This window comes from Tachypleus tridentatus, chromosome 6 (assembly GCF_004210375.1).
Source record: "Tachypleus tridentatus isolate NWPU-2018 chromosome 6, ASM421037v1, whole genome shotgun sequence".
Classification (NCBI taxonomy): Eukaryota; Metazoa; Arthropoda; class Merostomata; order Xiphosura; family Limulidae; genus Tachypleus; species Tachypleus tridentatus.
This window is the reverse complement of record NC_134830.1, coordinates 132,336,429-132,353,070: the sequence shown is the minus strand read 5'-3', so window position 1 is coordinate 132,353,070 and position 16,642 is coordinate 132,336,429. Positions and strand designations below refer to the sequence as shown.

The 16,642-nt window shown below is 30.1% G+C and overlaps 2 protein-coding genes across 4 annotated transcripts in view; one reads left to right on the top strand and one right to left on the bottom strand.

Moving 5' to 3' along the window:
• The window catches only part of LOC143253686 (uncharacterized), a 26,718-nt gene extending 17,326 nt beyond the window's left edge, over positions 1-9,392 (top strand). The window contains exons 5-6 of the mRNA XM_076507936.1: positions 6,151-6,243; positions 8,208-9,392. The gene's annotated coding sequence lies outside the window, so the exon portion shown is untranslated. The remainder of the gene's footprint in view (positions 1-6,150; positions 6,244-8,207) is intronic.
• Positions 743-16,642, bottom strand: LOC143253684 (uncharacterized). Of its 3 annotated transcripts, none has more exons than XM_076507933.1 (4): positions 16,300-16,627; positions 12,860-13,040; positions 11,065-11,246; positions 743-5,406 (listed from the first exon to the last, which is right to left on the bottom strand). In XM_076507933.1, exons 1-4 carry the CDS (start codon positions 16,468-16,470, stop codon positions 5,230-5,232), a joined length of 711 nt encoding a protein of 236 aa, XP_076364048.1. In that variant the 5' UTR covers positions 16,471-16,627; the 3' UTR covers positions 743-5,229. The 3 variants fall into 3 exon arrangements, with proteins under 3 accessions (XP_076364048.1, XP_076364049.1, XP_076364047.1); XM_076507934.1 differs by lacking the exon at positions 16,300-16,627 and adding an exon at positions 15,972-16,157; XM_076507932.1 differs by lacking the exon at positions 743-5,406 and adding an exon at positions 10,094-10,279 and having other exon boundaries at positions 16,300-16,642.

Sequence of the window (16,642 nt, the reverse complement as noted above, 5' to 3'; positions counted from 1 at the left end):
GGCCATGCCGGGCCACAAACACGTGCCGGGACACGTGGGTTTCTCTTTTAAAAATGAATAGGGGGGATTGACCATCACATCATAACGTCTCCATGGCTAACATGTTTGGTTGAATGGGGATTCGATCCCACAGCCCTCAAACTACGAGTTGAATGCCTTCACCACTTGGCTAAGACTGGCCTCCCAAACATTACAAAAGGCTACTTCAAAGTCAAAGAACACAGATACTATAGACCTGATATAGAACAAGTCCTGATAATGGACTTTAAAGATGAGTAAAAAAATTAAAAGTACTAGCAGAAAGGCCACCCTACAGGTGGCTGTTTGTTCTACTATTACTAATAGTAATATTTTTACCTCGTTGAAAGAATATAGAAAAAGTGAACATTTTCTAAGAAAAGGATTGGGAGAGAATATTGTATGGGAAAAGTGTTCGGATAATGTTTATACAAGCTGCAATTTTTTATATATTAAAAATGATACTCTGTATTGAGAAAATAAAATTTAAAAACTACATTCCTTTAAAATTATATTTACAAATTATACCAATAAATCAAACCTTCACATACAATCCTAGTGGAAGTTGCAGCCTTGTTGTTGAGATAGTACTTTTATTGAAACTTCCGTTAACCTGAGGAAGGACACGTTCATTTTACATTTCATTCAATACTAGCTTGAGACACAAAAACTGTTGCTGAAAGATAAACAGTAATATAAGCAAGAAGTTAAGACAGATACAAAATCAGTTTATATTGTTATTTATTTCTATGTAGTAACAGCTGAAATCACACTTTTATGCTCAAGCTTCTAACCAGACTGAAGAAAAGATAATTGAATGTGCTATTCTTATACTTGCAAACATAAAACCTGACAAAAGGTTTGAAATTTTAGAAAAATTATAACTGTATAAGGTAAAATATTATAAAATACAAAACTTTTATTTTCACAAACAACGTGTATGCTTTTAATTGGCTTTCAAAAGAATATTACTTACTGAAACGTATGAATAATAATTTTACATTTTTTTATCTAAAGAATGACTTTAATACATCTATTAAGTACTTCATTTTCTGAAAACAAAACAGTATAATGATCCAATAATGACTAGATTTACAAAGGATCACATTAACATTTTCATGACTTTTGTAAGCTGGTTTATAGAATGTTGCCATCCAAATATTAATAGAATTTTCACCCAATTTTCTACAGGCTTATTTATTTAATAATTAAAGTTAGTATATACCAATTATTGCTTCAAGAACCTATTTAATATTTTTGTATGCACTTTACCTAAAAATAATCCTTGGTCAAAAAGTATTCAAAGAAACTTGTGCATGATTTTGAACAAAGATGATTTGTTTTAGTTGATTTTAGAATGAAGCACCATACGACATCATATGGAAACTGTGTTGGAGTTTTATACACATATACATACATAAATAAAATACTTACCCAATAGCACAAGCCAAGGATACATACACATTAATCCTGTTTATAATATTGTGTATATTTGTAAAAAAAGCAAATTATTAGGGCTGAATTATGTAAAAGTTTGTTTATAACAATCCTGTGACATCTTTGATTACATACTCATTAATGATTTTTTGAGCTTTTACACAGTACGGTACTGCCATCTAGTACCACAATGACAGAAAATGGGATTGAATTATAATATATTAAAAAAGCTTAAACAACACCTGCTACCAGACATTTACTGAGGTACAGGTGCCCATTACACACTATCAAACTTCATGAACTAAGTTCATCAGAGTGATAGATATTCAACAAACTTCTTACAAGCCAAGCACCTACCTTAAAAATCTCTTGAAGTTAACATTAGTGACCTAAGGAAAGGTATTTGATAGAAAAAAAAACTACAAAACTACATGTAATGTATGATTCAATCAAAATAAATATTTAAAAAAAAAATTCTTTAAAACAAAACTAGGATTTCAACTGTTTGTTTGTCTCCTGCAAGAAGTACGCTACAGATTTAATGTTCAAAACAAATGTATTTTTCTAATTACTATTGAATTGGACTTGCTGATGAATGAATTTATCTCTATAGTAAAAGAAAACCAGAATAGCTTCTGCATAGTCAAACTAATATTAATTCTTTAGATACCATCATTTTATCTGATTTGTATCTTATGAACTAAACATTTAATATTACTAACTATTTATTCTTACCTCTTCCACTTTAACAGTCTTATTTTAGGGAGATTCTATTATTTTGACTCTCAAATTCATTTAAACTTTCTCAAATGTTAACAAAGGTTTTCCTGAACACCCAGCATCACATAAAACAGATAAAAGTAAGATACAAACTACAATGTAGGTGGTTTAAAATCAGTAAACCATATTGTTAATCATTATACCTGTTTTGATATAAACAGATTATTAACAAATGTTTGTTGTATTTTTCCATTTTAATATGTTCCACTTCATTTGCAAACAATTACATAACAATAAAACAAACAAACTCTAAAATCCAAACACATTCAAAAGATAGAATTTTCTTCACCAGGAACAATTTGCTCTTTTGTCTATTTTTTAACTGATTTGCTTTCCCAACATTATACGAGCAATGATAAAGAGATACATGTACAGATTTGTTGAAGAAGGACAAAAAAGTGGTGGCTTTTTACACAATTGTATTATTACAGAACCTTCTGTAACACTGAGGAAAAGAGTGTTAAAAGAAAATTATAGTGGATATTGAGGAGCAAGAGGAAAACTATCTGATAGAAGAGACACTTCTTGAGATGAGGATACAGATAAAACTCTCTGTAAATTAGGTAAATAACGTGAGTCAGGCATCAGCGTTAATATATAAACAGTACGCAAACATGTTAAATGTTAGAATGAATCTGATGTGTCCATAAAGCACCGTGGTCACCTTGACAATTTATCATTATTCAAACCCTGTAAAAGTATGGTTTGAAATCAATATTATGATTACTATGCTAGAAGTGATGCAATTGTGTAGCTAAAGTTATTTCAAGCTGGATAAACCACAACTGTACACAAACATGCTAAACTTATAACTATCTAGTGCCTGTGTATTACATAGCACGTGTATTTAAGTTCATTTTGCCGACAGTTCACTTTTAACAGCATGTTATCTGCTACATTTCAGATTGTGAAAGGAAAATTAAATTACTGAATTCAAGAATAGTATTAACTTTTGATCTAGACATCTAAAATATTAGTTTTATAGAACTCTAATCATGATGAAGGTACAAACTTTATTGTACAAGTTTTTCTTTTCACTCACCAGTGAGTTCCAATTAGAATAGTTAGTTTTATTTTTTTAATATTTTTCATTTAAAACAACTACATTTTCACTACCAGATGCAGATGTTCAATGTCAGTTTAAGTTGTGGGGTCTAACACCCATTTTTGCTTTTAGTGGTCATAATGTTCCCTCACACATACAAAGATTTTTAACAGAGGTTAAGATGTGCCTTTTCTGCAGTGAAACTGTAATTTCTGTTGTAACTTTCTTACCAAGGTACTTTTGACAAAATACTGTAGTTTCTACCTTAGGCTTATTGTCTTGTCTTTCATTTACAAAGTTATGTTTATTAATTTTGTTTTCTAAGAGTAGTTTTAAAATATCATTCAGGTTAAAGAGACACAATTGTTAAATTTGTTTTTTTCTCTTATGTTAAAATCTACAAAACTGTTACATAATTTTATTGAATATAAATATGAGGTAATTAGATTTTATAATTGCAATGTAAAATTCAATCAACAAAATATAAGATAGACAACTAAAATCTTCAATGTTGAATGAACAATACACATTCAATGGAGAAAATTACCAACAGTACAAAAGGATTAAATACATATAGAATCATGAGGATTTAAACTTTGTTAAATATTTCAGAAAGTAGCCCTTTCCTTAGTAATATACATACACATTTTGTTCATCACACCTACAGCTATCAATTGGATGAAAAATGTTACTTAAAAACAAGCAGATAATGTCACAGCTAAGAACAAAATCATCCTTTTTGATAAGTAGCATCTACCAATGGAAAACTTGAAACATAACATACTGGAACTTTATGGTAATAATTATCTTTCTATAATTCATCGTACAAATAGTCTACAGCTATTTGATCTTGCATGTAATTCTGAATGACATTCTGAAGGTATTATAGAAATACAAATTAAAGATACATTAACTACCATTGAAAATTAACAATAAAAAAACAAAATCTAAAAATATCATGAATTCCAACATTGGCAACAAATTTACACACAGAAATCAAGCATTTTTTGTGATATGTTCAGTAAAAATACTACCAGAAATTATTAACACTATTTAGTAAACAAAGTGATATGTTTTCTACAGTTAACAAACCTATACTTCCTTATGTAGTTATTCAACATATGTACCAAAATAAAAATAAAAATGTATACAATTATTCTGTCTTTCTCTAGCTCACATCAATGAACTGTTAGAAACAGATTTTTTTATAAAAAATACTTTTTATTCAAATACCACTAGTTTTGAATATTAATTTATTTAAAGGACCATATCAAACATAAATTATTAAAACAGTTTACATTGCACATTATTGCTATTTAAAATTAAAATATTTTTGTAACCAATTAAGTCAAAATAAACAGGAAAATAATACCTTATTACACAAGCTTATAAGACTCATCACTGAACCATTTGTTTTTCTCACTTTTTATAATCAATATTATATATACATATAAATATATATATATATATATGATCTGTGGCATAAGATTTTTCAAAGTGCACTGTACAGATTTGGATAGATATAATTAAATTGAAATTTACAATTAAGGTAACATTACAAGTCCTCTTGTAGTCATGTGATCTGTTTGAAACAGTTACAACAAAAACAAGTGTGAGTATAGATGAACTTAATTTTCGTTTTTAAATATAATGTAATTTTAGTCATGTGTTAAAAATAAATATACAACAGTTATAGCAAGTTTTAATACACATGTACCTCAACTTATCAATACATTAATTTACAAGTTTTTCTTTAAAAAGGAGATTCCACATATCTTTGAAATTATACCTTAAAGTGTATTCCACCAAATTCTTTCCACTCACCCAGTCTGTAAAACAGAAAAATTCTCTTGCTATACTTATAGAATTTATGCAAAAAAATAATGCTTACATTAATATACTTTCAAGTTCAATTTTAAAACTTGCATTGTTGTAAAAACTGATTGTATTTATTTCCTACAACACCAGGCTGACACAAGATTTTTTGCAGCATCAACTGTAAAATGATAAGGAAGTTCTGCAGGGACCTGAAGTGGCAAAACTTCCACCTTGTGACCTTGTTCAAGAAGATCCACTATTCCTAGAGCTTCAGTAACATCTTTGGAGGAAAGTGCACCACTTATATCCTGCAAACATATAACACAGTGATACTTGTTGGTTAACATAATCCATTAATTCACAATTTCAATGTAATAACATGTTTAGGTTTTATGTATTTGTATGCTTATACACTGAAGTATTTGTGGAATACAAAGTATATGCATATTTAATGATTTCCAACAATCACATTTTTATTTTATAATACATATAACATACAGTATAGAGAAGGTAGCAAGTCAAAAGGAAAAATGTTCCAAGAAAATCATGGACACTAGTAAACAACAAAAACAAATAAATAAGGAAGATAGAGGCTTGAAGTCCATTCTAGGAGTTAGCTTGCAATACACTCCAGTCACAACCTCAGAAGCACAAGAATTCATTGCTTCCAATTCTAATGCCAGACAGACAGATAAAACACAAGACAAACTGAACCAATGTCACAAATAAAAAAGCAGTTAAGAAGATTATGATTAAAAACAACAGTGAAATACTCTTAGTGAAGAGACCACAGATAACATGGTTTGTCTATATATATCCTAAAATAATTGTCTTGGATGATTTCTCACCAATTATATTAAATAAGGGTGAGAAATAAGTTCTGTAAGGACCAGTAACAAAGTGGATTATGGTTACAGCCTGATGGAATAGTCCACTTGTTGTTGGAAGATCCTCTTGTAACAATCAAGTTAAAAGATTTATTTTTTGAAAGTGGATCTGCTAAAGTTCTCAAATGATCAGAAAAATACTAAAAACTGTGAAAACAATTTCAGATATCAAGTTGGTCCAAGAAACCAATTGATCTCCAGAAGAAAATGGCAGTAATCCATAACCTACAAGAAGTTCACCAAACAACCTCCTTGTCAGTAAGCTATTTCTGATCTTGTCTAATAGTTCTTGTCAAAGTAAACAATTGAACAATTTAGAATTAGTTGTTTCAAAACAACATTGAGAGTTTTGATATAAATGAACTGTTCCACAATATACAATATTTCATTTCTATTTACACTTGTTTCTGTGTGAGTTACACATGTAAACAACTTCCTTGATTTGATGGCCTGTGTGCTCTGTTTGCAACAGAAACACCTGAAATCCAAACAGAGCATAAAATTGAATCCAATTATTAAGCTCATGAAATACTCACACATAATTATAGGTGGAGCAGTCAACAGGATGTTTTTGGAACACACCAACACTGGGTTGTGAGGAATAAAGAATAGAGCAGAATAAGTTAAAGCAAAAAGACATAAGTAGTCTTATGACATAGTAATGAGTAATTAGATATGGCTACTGTTGCTGATACAAATTCTACTACAGAATAGGGTGCATATCTTAGAGTTAACAGAAGGGCTGATACAAATTGTGAGGCTGCAACAGATCAACCCACACAATTAGGTCCAAGAGGTGCTATACACTTAATGGATGCTGTACTATTATTTCTCAGCAGAATAAATGAGGATTTTAAAGGTTTTACTGATGATTTAATTGAAACTGCTAGAATTTTTGGCTGGAATGATGCTCAAAAACAGATACTCTAAAACTGAAAACAGTCGTGGAAGCAAAGTGTTAAATACATGAAACCACACATTTTCTGTATTTATTACACAAGTTAGTAGAATAATATAGAAAATGAAAAAACCCAATACAATTATGACACAGATATGCAGCTCTACTCTGCAATGAGATGTGTTAGTCAAAATGTTCAAACATTCGCTGCATAAGCTAGGTAACAGATTACACAGAGTTTATACACATTTAAATGAACTGATGATCTAGTATTATGAGCAAGGTTTGCTTAGTAATGCAGCCTTTAGAAAGGTAAATGAACTGAATATATCTAATGCATATGACATAAATCAATTGGCTACCAGAGAAAAGCTACAAGAAAAACAAGTTTACAGACCTCAATGTTCTGCTATAAATACAGAAAGTAACAGGAGAAATGATAAAACAAGGGAACAAAACAAAAACAATATTAAGCCTAAAGGTTTAAAATGTTGTAATAAGGTATAACATGTAGCAAAGAACTGTTATCAGAAAAATAACTTACAATTTGTTTCAAATGGTGGATTGAAACCCTACAAACTGCAGATACCCATCAAAACCAGAGAATATAAAACCCCAAAGGCTAGAGCTTTCAGAGGAAAATTCATAAGAAACAATAATAGAAGTCCTGGACAATTAGGAGAGACTCAAAAAATGTAATTCCACACAGAATTATGGAACAAAATTAAAAGTTCTTCTAGCAGTTTGGAATAAATTGAGTGTTTTTAGTGTCAGGAAGTTACACCAGTAGTTTTAATTCAAATGAAGAATGCCATTTGTTAGTTGACACAGGGATTCAGTCATCTTTAGTAAGTGCAGACTCAATAGATAAAAGTTAAACTTTTAACTGATGTTTGGAAAGAAGTATCCAAAAGTGTATTAACATCTATAACTAAACACCCTACTAACAGACTAGGAAAATATAATGTTCAATAAGTATGGAAAATTTGGAAATTGAACACTCATTTTACATCTGTAAGCAAACAGATTTACAGACAGAGTGCTGCCATAGAAATGTAGATCTTAACTTTCGAAGGAATTGTACATTCACACTTGTATGTTAAAATTACAAAAATCAACACCTCCTTGCTGACTAAAACTAATTAATACTCAGGTGCTGAATATTAGCATTAGCAAGGCAAAAATTCAACCATCGACACAAAAAAGCAGTAACACATGACAGAGTCAGCTGAGGATGACATTAGCAGTCATAGTAACACAAATCATGAGAATTGTAACAAGAATATTACTGACATTAAAGTACATGTGTGTGTTTTCCTTATAGCAAAGCCATATCGGGCTATCTGCTGAATCCACCGAGAGGAAATCAAACCCCTGATTTTAGCGTTGTAAGACAATAAAGAAAGACAAAGGGTTATTTGGAAACAAAAACAGGAAAATACTAAAGAAGATCCTCCAGAAGACAACACTAACACATGATGCAAGAAACAGAGTATCGCAAAAGGAAAATCTGATAGAATACCTGTAAGATTAATTAAAGTTAGAAAAGTGCATGCCAAAAGTTAATTCATTATTAAAGCTAAAGAAGTAGACTTTAAATGAAACCAAAAAGTAAAAGCAGGAGTTTACATAGCTGCTTGTATCAGTAAATTATCTGATAGCAAGACTGTGCCAATTAAAGTGTTAAACATATATGAGGAAAAAATAAAGTACTACCTAAAAACACAGTGATAGATGAAGATAGCAGCAAAAAGAAAATATTCATTGTTGAGAAATTAACCAGAATCAGGCCCCACACAGTAAAATGGGTTGGAACTCTTATCTTAGAAAAGGTAGAAGAGAAATATAAACAGAAGACAGTAAGATTGCTGGACAAATATAGATATATATTCACAGGAGAATATGGTTCTAATGGATGTAAAAATAAGGTTAAACATTATTAACTGATTATTATCCTTCAGCACAGGGTAGAACTAAAGGAAAGTGTACAGGAAATGCTTGAACAAGGTGTAACAGAAGATAGCAGCAGACCTCATATATCTCCAGTTGTGTTTGTTCCTACAAAGGACTGCAGTCCTGTGTGAATTTTAAATTGATAAACAGGGTAATAGTTAAAGAACTCTTCCCAATATCCGATATCCACAAGATGCTAAATTGGTTAGGTAAAAGTAATATAAAGCTAAAACTACATTTTTACAACCTTCAGATAAGTACAGTTTAACAGAATTCTATTTGGTTTACTTATATTTCATTCTGTATTTCAACTTGTGATAATATAATAGTAAATTTGATAGCAAGGTTTGACTTAGTGGACATCACAGTTAGGATAAAATACCTGCTTTCTCTTCAAATTCTCTTCCCATAAGCATATCATTTACTTATCATAAACAAAAAATAGCTGCTTGAAATATGAAATTGGTGATAAACAGAATTTCAAATTTCCATCAAGTTCACTCAAAAGTGGAACAAGCAACCCAATTTAACATGTTCAAAGGATTATTTTCAAAACCAGCTGGCCCAAGTTTACTCAGGTTGACAAAGAGAGTTGATTATACAGTAAAAATAGTGTTATTCATACTGTACTCATTATTTTGATTGTTTTAGAACATAAGCAGAAAGTTTTCACAAAGGTTTTACACTGTGTCTTGTCACTTTCTTTCTCAAACTCAATTAAAGACAAAGAATTCAGAATGATTTCATAATAATTATCCAATTCAACTTTCTGTTATTAAGAGGACCTATCCTATTGCTCTGAAGATTTACCTTAATACACAGCTCTTCTTGTTCCCAAAATTAGTAAGTTTATAACAGACTTTTGTTGTTATGAAATAATAAACTTTAAGATAGCTGTACAGTAATAATACAAGGAAATTTCAGCTAACCACTTTCCAAAATCAATCTTTTGTTTCAAGTACAAATAACACAACTGCGATCACATCTTCCACATCACCTATTGGAACCTACTTGTTCAGTGATGGGAAATAGATTTTATTCATTTCACTTTAACACTATTGTAAAAAGAAAGTCTGACAAGAAACAAAAGTGGGTATTATTATTATTAAATCTTAATCATCTGTATACACTTCATTCTTCTCAGTGATAAAAATTATTCACCTAAAAGTATGTTTTTGCCATGTTAAATGTAGTGACAGCTTTTTTTATTAAACTCTCATTTAGACATTCAGAATTAGCTACCTGATTAAATTGGTGGTTTTAGTTGCATATAGTACATGGAAGTTAACGTATAACGTGCACTTTGACCAATCATAGGAAGTATGTTTCATAACTTTTGATATATCAGCAATGACATTGTTTTGGTACATTTGCTTGAAATCTCAGTCTTTCCACTTGAAGTTCCATCAATAAATTGTAATAACGTAGAAAGGACATAATACACTGGAACATATAAAGGACATAATACACTGGAACATATAAAGGACATAATACACTGGAACATATAAAGGACATAATATACTGGAACATATAAAGTAATTTGGGTTTCATCAAAATATAGTTCATACGTTTGTTCACTGATACTGATCTAACGTGCACATTATTTGTTTCTGTTTAGTATGAAAGAGAAGAAAAATGAAAACACAGTTCAAACCATACTTTTCTGAAGTTATGTTGTGAATCTTCAAGTACCATACAAAGGCTAAATACATGAACAACTTTAACCACAGCTTTATGCCATCAAACATTACAAATGAAGGTGTAATACATATATATATATACTAAAGTTGACAAACATTTTTGTAAAGAATAAAATTTATTATCTTAAAGAAAATCTATTAAAGTATAGATACAAAAATTACATTTTTAAAAACTATCACACTTTGTATCAAACTTGAAGTAAGCTTAATGTGTAAACGAACGACAGTTTTAATTTGTCTGAATTTGTTTAATACGAAAATAACAGGAAGCCAACTGCTTTGGTTTACAATAGTCAGTGTAGTAAATATTACTATACAACTACCTACATCATAACATGAATTCCATAAGTTAGGTTCTTTATATTTATCAGAAAATCATCTTGTTTTCATATCTCCACTTTGTTCAACTACTGAAACATTCTATGTCTGTATAATTCTGAATCAAAAATTTAAAAAATTTTTACTAGAAAATAATCAGTTGTAAACATTTAAGGTCTTAAAGCCTTCCTTATCTCTTCCTTAGCCTACCTGCTTGTTTGCCAAAATTAAAAATGGAACTTTCTGCAAACGTTCATCAGCTGAGAGCTTGTGCAGCTCAAGTACAACTTCTGATAACCTTCTGACATCTGTAGCATCCACAACAAAGACAAGCACGTCTGTGTCCAGAAGAAAGTTGGACCAATACTTTCGAAAACTTTCGGAGCCCCCAACTATAAATACAAAAGCAGAAAAAAAAGCATTGTTACAGGTCAATAAACATGTAAATAAACATGCTTTTATAAAACTTTATTCTAACTATTAATCTCTTTTTGACTTGCTTACTATTATATTTTGCTACAAAATTTGTCTCTATGAATTTTTAGATCAACCTCATAAATTATAACTTGAAAGAAAGAATGCACTGATGTTTTCTATACCCAAGTAACAAAACTCCAACTAAAAAAAATCTTAAATATCTCACTTCCTAAATCACCAGCAAAGCAAGTAATTTTCAGTCAATTTTGTTTTACAAGTCAACTCACTGGCTGTTCACATACCAAGCACTGTTAAACGAGTTTCTGACAAAGGATTTACCAACTTTTCTGTTAACAAAATCTGCAAAAATGTACAGAAAAGTCCTTGTTACTCATTGACTGTGAATAAAAGATTGTTTTTTTCTAGATTTACATTGTGTCCAATGACTTTCCTTTGCAAACTCAGCAAGATTCAGAAAATGCATAATTACTTTACAATACACTACCGCCTGTAAAAATAATCTTCTACCTCAAATAAACAAACTTTGCATAATAGAAATATTTCTGATTCATCATTTTAAAACAAACTTTATTATAAGAATTTGCATGAAAGTAAAGAAGAATATATTAATATGTCAACAATCAACCACAATATACCCACTATATGCAAATTAGGTTTTTAACTAAATACTGGAGCTTATCAAGTTGGCAGAGAAATAACAGACATGGTTATGATTGAGATACTATTTATATCACGTTTGAACAACTTTTTCAGTGAATTAGTTATTAGATTTAAAATCAATTAATTTTCCAACATATAATTGATTATTATTAATAGTATTTAATTTTATTTACTTGAATTAATGTCTTTATTATTATCCTAGAGCATGTCAATTGACCACAGCATCAAAAGAAAAAGACTGCACAGCTATTTTAAGAATTTAGGAGTTAAAGTAAAGCAGAAATTAATAATTTAAGTGCACTATTTGCCACATTGCTAACAATGGCTTTCATCCAGTACCAGGGCTTATTAAGTTGGTTGGGATACAACAGACACTGCAGTGGTCAAGATGTTGTTAACCAGTCTGAAAGTCAATCATTATCCCAAATATTATATATTTCCTGCTTTTGTAAATCATTCAAAAGTAAGGGGGCAAGACCTATAAATATACTGTTTAGATTTTGAACCAGAGAAATATCTGAAGATACTGCTTTGCTACAGATGTACCCCTTTACTGCTGAGTTACTCAAGTTTTCACCTATTTGTAGTGTTAGTTTTCAATCAGAATTTGTTTGAAATAAAGCAACTGTTCAAATAAAAAAAAAAAACTGAAATGAATGTATACCTATCCTACTTTAATTTGAAGAAAGATAAGACAGGTTTATTTCTTTTAATGTGAATTTCAGTCTATGAAAAATTATTGTGAATATCACCAAAACAACTAAACTGGCTTAAGCTTAACTTACCTATACAAAAAAATAACTATTAGCTATACTATTTGATCTGTTTCACAGCCTGATTTTTTAATTTTTTTTTACTCAGCATGATATAAATAGTGCTATAAAAACATCATTAAAAAACAACTTACTCTCCCAGAAATTCATATTGATTCCATTTTCTGTACTGAAACTCACAATATTAAAACCACAAGTTTTATCAGATGTTTCTCGGGGTGCTGCTGTCTTGGACAGGTTATGTAAGAAACTACTTTTTCCAGCTCCATCTAGGCCTAGGACTAAAATCTTTCTCTCTGGTGGCTCATCTGAAAGCTTACAAACAGAGACAATGTAGTCATTTATATAACATTAAAAGTCTGACCAAATCACCTCTGCATCTAAAATAGTAATTACTATCCAACTAACCCATAAGCTAAAAACAAGGTCATACCTGAAGAGACATACCACATCTTCAGTGTCTCCCTATCTTAATACAACATTTATGTTACAAGATATGTGCATGTATATTAAGACTAAAAAAAAACATTCAAACTTAGCCCTGACAATTTAAGTCTTTGTTGAGCCTTCCCACAAACATCCTTAGGTTTACTCTATCCACCATATTTAAAACCAAGTCATTCTAAACATCAAACATATTCTTAAAATATGTTGTATATGTTGTAGCTGATTTCTAGACTACCCTACAAAATTTATTCCCACCACTTGTCAAACCATTCTCATTATTAACTACAAAAAGACATGATGCTATCACTTTCCTTAATATTCTTGAATACTTCAAACTCCCTCTACCTCTTGTTTTATCTAAAAGAGAATTTCAGGAGACCTAAACCTATCATACTAGATCAAGTTTTCATCCCAGGTATCACCTTTGTAGCCCGCTTTTAATTCTTTCCAATATAAAGAGCCCACAACAGAACAAATTACTAAAAATGAGGTCCTATGCAATGAAATAATAACATTGTATGTATATTTAATTTTTTTGTAAATACAACCCAAAATCTTGCTTGAATGGATTAAGAAACTGATCAATCAAAACATTAATATCCATTTCATCAGTAATAGTTTTGAAGTTATTCTTATCAAAATCATATTTTTAGACACAGCAAAGTGGCTTATGGACTGGCCGAGTTTTGTTTCAGATGCAGACTTTCAGCTAATAGCTCTGTTATCCCTTGACCAATATAAGATCTAATTACAGTTTTGGACTCAGAACATCAGGCACTTTCAACTGATGTATCTAACCATGCCCAAGGTCTCACAAATTAATTTACTCTAATTCTGCCTAAAAGAATTTCAATTAGAGGAGTAGGTAAGTAGAGATCCTGATGATAAAATCAAATTGAGTATATTTGCCTCCCACCTTAGGTATTGCTTAAGTTACTCTAATCCTGCCTAAAATAATTTTCTAGTGACACAACTATTGAGAATTCCCTCTTGTTAATTTAAATTGTGATAACCAAGATGCATTACCTCGTATTCATTATAAATAAAGCTGATCTACATAAGTTTATAGAGAAGAGCATCCTCTTTACAGTCATCAACACACAAGACCTTAATATTATTAGCAAATTTGAGCAAGGTATTGGCCTTTTTTATATTTGTCATTGATATCAATCAAAAGGAGCAAAAATCCCAAGAATGTGCCCTGATATATCCCACCTGTAACATTAACCTGGTTTGAGTGAATTATATTTATAACAATACTCTGCTTTCTTCTCTTCAACCATATTTGATCACACAAGCCAACTTGCACTTCAAAACACTACAGATCATTTTTAACAAGGTGCCACATGTGCTTTCTGAAAACTAAATTAACACCTTTATTCTCATCAATGTAAGCTTTAGCATTTTAAAAGAATGTCAAAATATTTGTAAGGCAAAGTGTTTCTGTAGTGAAACCATGTTGATTACTCAAAAAATTGTTAAACTTTGTTAACTGATTTTACAAAGCATCTTGATCAACTTTCAAATATCCTACCTCCTCAATGATGGGAGAATAATAAGCCTAGAGCTATCAAGACAAACTATGATTTTCTTCACAATTAATAGTAGTAACATTAATCCATGATGAAGGTCAAAACATTGTTTGCTCCTCTACATAAAATTTTCTCAACCCTTATCAACCCTGACACCTAACAATTACTGAAGAGCCCATAAAAATATTTAACAAATAGCTCACATATCTAAACAAAGAAGGAGGCTGCATTAATTCTAAGCTTGTTAAAAAAAACCTAAAAAGTTTAAAAAATGGTAAGACTACTGGGCCAGATTATATTTCCTCAAGGGTTTTGAAGGAAATTAAATATTGTATATGTAAACCACTTGCTGCTATTTTGTTGTCAGTCCTTGAACAGAGAGAAGGAACAAGAGGATTAGAACTTAGCTAATGTAACTCCTCTTTTCAATGGATGTGATGAATTTCAAACCCTTTCTAAAAGAAAAACAACATTGAAACATTGTTGCCAGCTTACGATAAACTACTATAAATGCATATTCTACTTGAAAAGTTTAGACCTAGACTGCTTTTATTATTTTTCTGATCTACAGCTTGAAGTTTAATGTCATTACAACAAACAAAATCTTTCTTTTCTTCTTACATTACGATGCACTTGAAGGTCCCTCTCAGCCAGGTATGACTGGCATACAAACAGAAAATAAACATTTTCAATTTAATTTCAAAGAAAATTTTATGTTTTTCAGAATTATATGATAAACTGAACACTGATATGCTTTTACTTCAACCTTTACAAATAAAATTTCAGTTACATTCATTATCAAAAGTGATAAAATAAACATTTTCATATAGCTATGATATATTTCATTAAAAAAAAATTAAATAATGTGCCCATTGGTGGTTTTAGGCTTAAGGATCTAACACTAGATAAGATAAAATTTAATAAAAGTTATTTTAGAGCCTAAACATTAGCTAATCCCATAATACATTGTATTTGATTACTATTACTAATACACACACAAAAAAAGGAAATGCTAGATTCAAGTCCTTACTTTTCAAAATTATAAAAGAAATGTGTAAATATAATCTAATTGTTAAATATAAAACCAATTGTTATTAAGCCATCTAAAAACTATTTAAAGACTCAATTGTTACATTTCTTAAAACAAGTATATTACAACCAAAACTCAGTCTAGTTCTAAATGAAACTTGCTGCATAACTTACTAAGTTAGTACTACTACTATTACTAATACATAGTTCTTGTTCTAGTACAACTAGTAGAACTTACATTCAAGTAATATCCAGTGATTATAATTTCAGTTTTAGGTTCTGTGTTTTTCAATACCATACAAATGCTTTACGATGACACTTCTGAAACTCTAAAAATAGCAGTAAAATTATTACCTTACTGTATATTTCTAGTACTACTAGTAACACTTAACAGTTGTAACATATAAACTACTATAATAGTTAATACTAACTTGCATTGTTACAAGCCTTATCACGACACACTTTTATTATTAATAAAAATGGTGGTAATGCAATTAACAATATTAGTTCTATTAAAATTAATATTATTGATAGTACTAGTAGTCGTACTAATACTATTTAGCTACCTTAACATTATCTTCAAAGCCTTCATCTGTAAGAGTTTCTTTTTTTCGGTTGTAATATAGTATCATTGCGTACGTCGATAGCCCTATAACTAAACCGCCACCAACAATTACTAAAACTTTTGACCATTTAATTATTTTATCAAGCTTTATATTCGACAATTTGAACTCCATATCATAATATTATAAAACACCCAAAGTAATTTGATTTACTCATTTGTTGTTAAAGTGCTTATTACTGAAGTTTGGTCAAATTCAGAGACAATAGTTACTGAAGTTGCCATCTCAATGACTGTGCACGAACTTTCACGAAAAGGTGGAATAGTCATATCCCCTGATTATTACC